The sequence below is a fragment of the Larimichthys crocea genome, chromosome XX, assembly GCF_000972845.2.
Source record: "Larimichthys crocea isolate SSNF chromosome XX, L_crocea_2.0, whole genome shotgun sequence".
Classification (NCBI taxonomy): Eukaryota; Metazoa; Chordata; class Actinopteri; family Sciaenidae; genus Larimichthys; species Larimichthys crocea.
This window is the reverse complement of record NC_040030.1, coordinates 15,435,210-15,439,003: the sequence shown is the minus strand read 5'-3', so window position 1 is coordinate 15,439,003 and position 3,794 is coordinate 15,435,210. Positions and strand designations below refer to the sequence as shown.

The following is a 3,794-nucleotide window of genomic DNA, read 5'->3' as shown; positions in this document are numbered from 1 at the left end:
GTGGAGCTGGAGGCCAGGGTGATCCCATCTAAAGTAACTAAGTCTCTAGAAAGAGAGTTTCTGAGGTGTTTGGGTCCAATTACAAGAACTTCAGTTTTGTCTGAATATAACATCAGAAAATTGTAGGTCATCAAACTTTTTATATCCTTAAGGCATGTTTGGAGTTTGAGTTAACTCATTGGTTTCATCAGGCTTGATCGATAAATATAATTGGGTGTCGTCAGCATAACAATGAAAATAGAGTGATTCCTAATAATGTTCCCTAAAGGAAGCATATATAAACTGAATAGAAGTGGTCCTAGTACAGAACCTTGTGGGACTCCATGACAAACTTTGGTATGCATGGAGGATTCATCATTGACGTGAACAAACTGAGATCGATCTAAGAAATGCGACTTAAACCAGCTTAGGGCGGTTCCTTTGATGCCAGTTTGATGTTCCAGTCTCTGTAAAAGAATTTGATGGTCAATGGTGTCAAATGCGTCACTAAGATCTAACAGGACAAGTACAGAGATGAGTCCTTTGTCTGATGCCATTAGGAGGTCATTTGTAACTTTGACTAATGCGGTCTCTGTGCTATGATGCACTCTAAATCCTGACTGAAAATCCTCAAATAGACTATTGTTATGGAGAAAGTCACACAGCTGATTAGCTACAGCTTTCTCAAGTATCTTAGACAGAAAGGGAAGGTTTGATATCGGTCTGTAGTTGGCTAAGACCTCTGGGTCTAGAGTGGGCTTTTTAAGAAGAGGTTTAATTACAGCTACTTTAAAGGACTGTTGTACATATCCTGATAATAAAGACAGATGATTCATATCCAGTAAAGAATGACTAACTAGAGGTAAAAGATCCTTGAGCAGCCTGGTTGGGATGGAGTCTAAGAGACAGGTTGACAGCTTCAAAATTGTGACTTTTTCTCTACAAATTCAGATTTTTTTTCTTAAAATTCTGACTTTTTCAACAACAACAAAAAAAAAATTCAAAAAAATTTGATTTCTTTCTCAAAATTCAGCCTTTTTTTTTGTTTCAAAATTCAGCCTTTTTTTTTGTTTCAAAATTCTGACTTTGAGGAGTTTGACTCTTCACCTGTGAGTTCATGTGTGCTGTCAAACATCACCATGACTCCTGTCTGTTTCTAACAAACACTATCTAAAGGAAACAAGCTGCGTTCATGCAAACATTTATCTGAACCAACAATCTTCACACAGACAACTTCCCCTGCTTCACCCTTAGAAACGTTCGTTTTAGATGGCCAGCCTACAGAGTGCAGCACTGTGACAGCAGAGTTCTGGGTTTGTGTCCAGATTCAGGTCTCTGGTTCGGTTCAGACAACAAAAGCACTTTGCTTTAAACAGATCTGTCGTCACTCAGTGTTTTCCTGATGACTTCAGGAGGATGTCAACATTTTTGTAACTTTCCAGGTACGTTAATTAACGACATTTCCTCATCATGTTTGCCTGTGTGTGTTTGTGCAGGTTTCATACTCAGCAAGAAGACGAAGAGTGATGCGTTCAGGTGCAGCAGACAGTCAGGTAAAGATCAGAGGCCTCATGTACAAAGCTTGCATATGCACAAAAAAGTGGCGTACGTCCTTTTCCACGCTCACGTTCAAATGTATCAAACGTGAAACAATCGTAGAAATGTGCGTGCCCCACGCCAACTTCATAGCTGTCGTACGCACGTTTCTACAGCTATTGTTCCTTTGGCGACACTTAGAGGTGACGCTGGGAAACTGTTAATAATGTGAAAACAAGTAGTCATCAGAGTGATGTGCACATCAGAGACACACTTATGAACAATTAACACACCCACGTGTTTGCAATTATATGGGTGGATATAAAAGCATGCGTAATGTGATGACGAAAATGATTGTAACAATGGCAGCGTTAGCGTTATTAGAGGACCTTGCAAATGGTGCAATCCGATGTGACAGAGTATTTAAGGAACGTGAGGATTTACTTGCAAACGATGATGATTGGCTCATTAGCCGATTTCGTTTGCCAAGGCCAGTGTTACTGGAGTTGTAATGGCGAGGAGCCAGGGGTTGTCTGTGTCCACACAGGTGCTGACCACGCTGGGGTTCCTGGCCACAGGCCGATCGGTCAGGAGTGTGCCAGTCAACCCTGAGCCGAGCCATGCCAGCTGTGTGGGACGGAATCATCCGAATGTCTTCCTGGTACATCAGATTCCCATACAATGCTGTTGAACAGGCCGACATTAAAGCGCAGTTTGCAGAGAGCCGGTTTCCCTAATGTAATTGAAGCTATTGACTGCGCACACATTGCTATAAAAGCGCCATCACAGGATGATTTTTTTATGTTAATAGGAAACATTTTCATTCCAATAATGTTCAGATCATATGATGCGCAAATGCAGCTAACTAACATCGTGGCAAGGTGGCCTGGTCCAACGCACGACTCATTCATTATGACTGACAGCATGGCTGGGAACAGGCTGGAGGCTGGCACAATGAGCGTTGGGTGGTTTCTGGGTGAGCAATGCACATTTGGGCGTGTGCGCATTCAAATATCATGTTTTTGGTTTTCTTTATTTTCTGCTGGTGAAATTAGAGCTGCAGAACTTTCTAACAAGCCCCGGTTGTCTCCCTGTGTTCAGTATTCTTGTCAGTAAAAGCGGGCATAAAGTTGGAAATGTCAGCCGCAGGGCCACACCTGTCCACACCTGTGTGTCCGCTACTCGGATCCCACGGCATTTACAGCCTCACACACACGCTCCCACTCACGTCTTTTTTTAGTCATATTTATCCCTGTTGACAGGGAACCAAACAGAATCTCCACTTCATTCACTAGAATCTCGAGCTCAGACTCTGTGAAATTCATTTTCTTTCCTGTGTTAATCGCGTTATCTGATCGGACAAAGAGGTGAATCTCAGGTCCAGGACCTATTTAAATAGATTTGCATATGCAAATGGAGGCGTGGACAGGGAGGAGTTGCACGTGCGCTCAATTCCATGTTGATTGTGATGTACAAAAGAAACGTGCTTGGATCCATGTGTACGCACACTTTGATACATCTGAATATTTTTGTGCGTACGACAGTTTCTGGGTTTTGGCGTACGCCAGATTTCACATGAAAATCCATGCAAGTATTCGTACATGAGGCCCCAGATCAGACAGTAACTGATGGTGCGTTCAGGTGTTAAATGTGGGTCGGTCATGTGAAAGCTGTCAGTTAAAGTGTGTCACAGTGACGGTTTGTTTGTTTGTGTTTCACAGGTGAATACTGATGAAGATGAAGATGATGGTGTGGTGAAATATGAAAACTGATCGACCACATCGACATCGACTCATCAGAGAAAAGACTCAGTGCAGTTTAATGACGTCACATTAACACGAGTAGTTGAAGCCTTCAGATGACAAAAATCTCATAAGATCATTGGATGACTGTTTGTTTTTGTTTTTATTCATCAAATCACATCACAAATATGTGCTGAACCATTTTTAATTTCAACTCTTCACTTCATGTCATATCAGGAAGCCCGCTGTGAGTTTTATCAGATGTTTTTTTTCCTTCATCGTTTGTAAAAATCTTTATTTTCTGCAGCCAGTTCAGAACACAGCAGCTGTGTTTAACTTCATCTAACAGGAAACATCATTTCACTCTTGTTAACGTCCTTAAATTGTTTTCCACTTGAAGAATTCAGACCTGATTTGAAGATGTACTGCTTGTTTTTGAAGCTCCAGCCTCTTGAGCTCAGTTTCATGTCTCTGTGTACAGAAGAATTCATTTTAATCACTTTCATTTAACATTGTTGTTCACATATTAGTTGAGCT

General features: G+C 41.5%; 1 protein-coding gene across 2 annotated transcripts in view; it reads left to right on the top strand.

The window, feature by feature from the left end:
- Positions 1-3,386, top strand: part of LOC109137507 (uncharacterized) — a 17,710-nt gene extending 14,324 nt beyond the window's left edge. For both annotated transcript variants that reach the window (XM_027272207.1, XM_027272208.1), the window contains exons 7-8: positions 1,476-1,532; positions 3,237-3,386. In XM_027272207.1, coding sequence (XP_027128008.1) covers positions 1,476-1,532; positions 3,237-3,287 — 108 coding nt within the window. In that variant the 3' untranslated portion in view covers positions 3,288-3,386. The remainder of the gene's footprint in view (positions 1-1,475; positions 1,533-3,236) is intronic.
- The last annotated feature ends 408 nt before the right edge of the window (positions 3,387-3,794 follow it).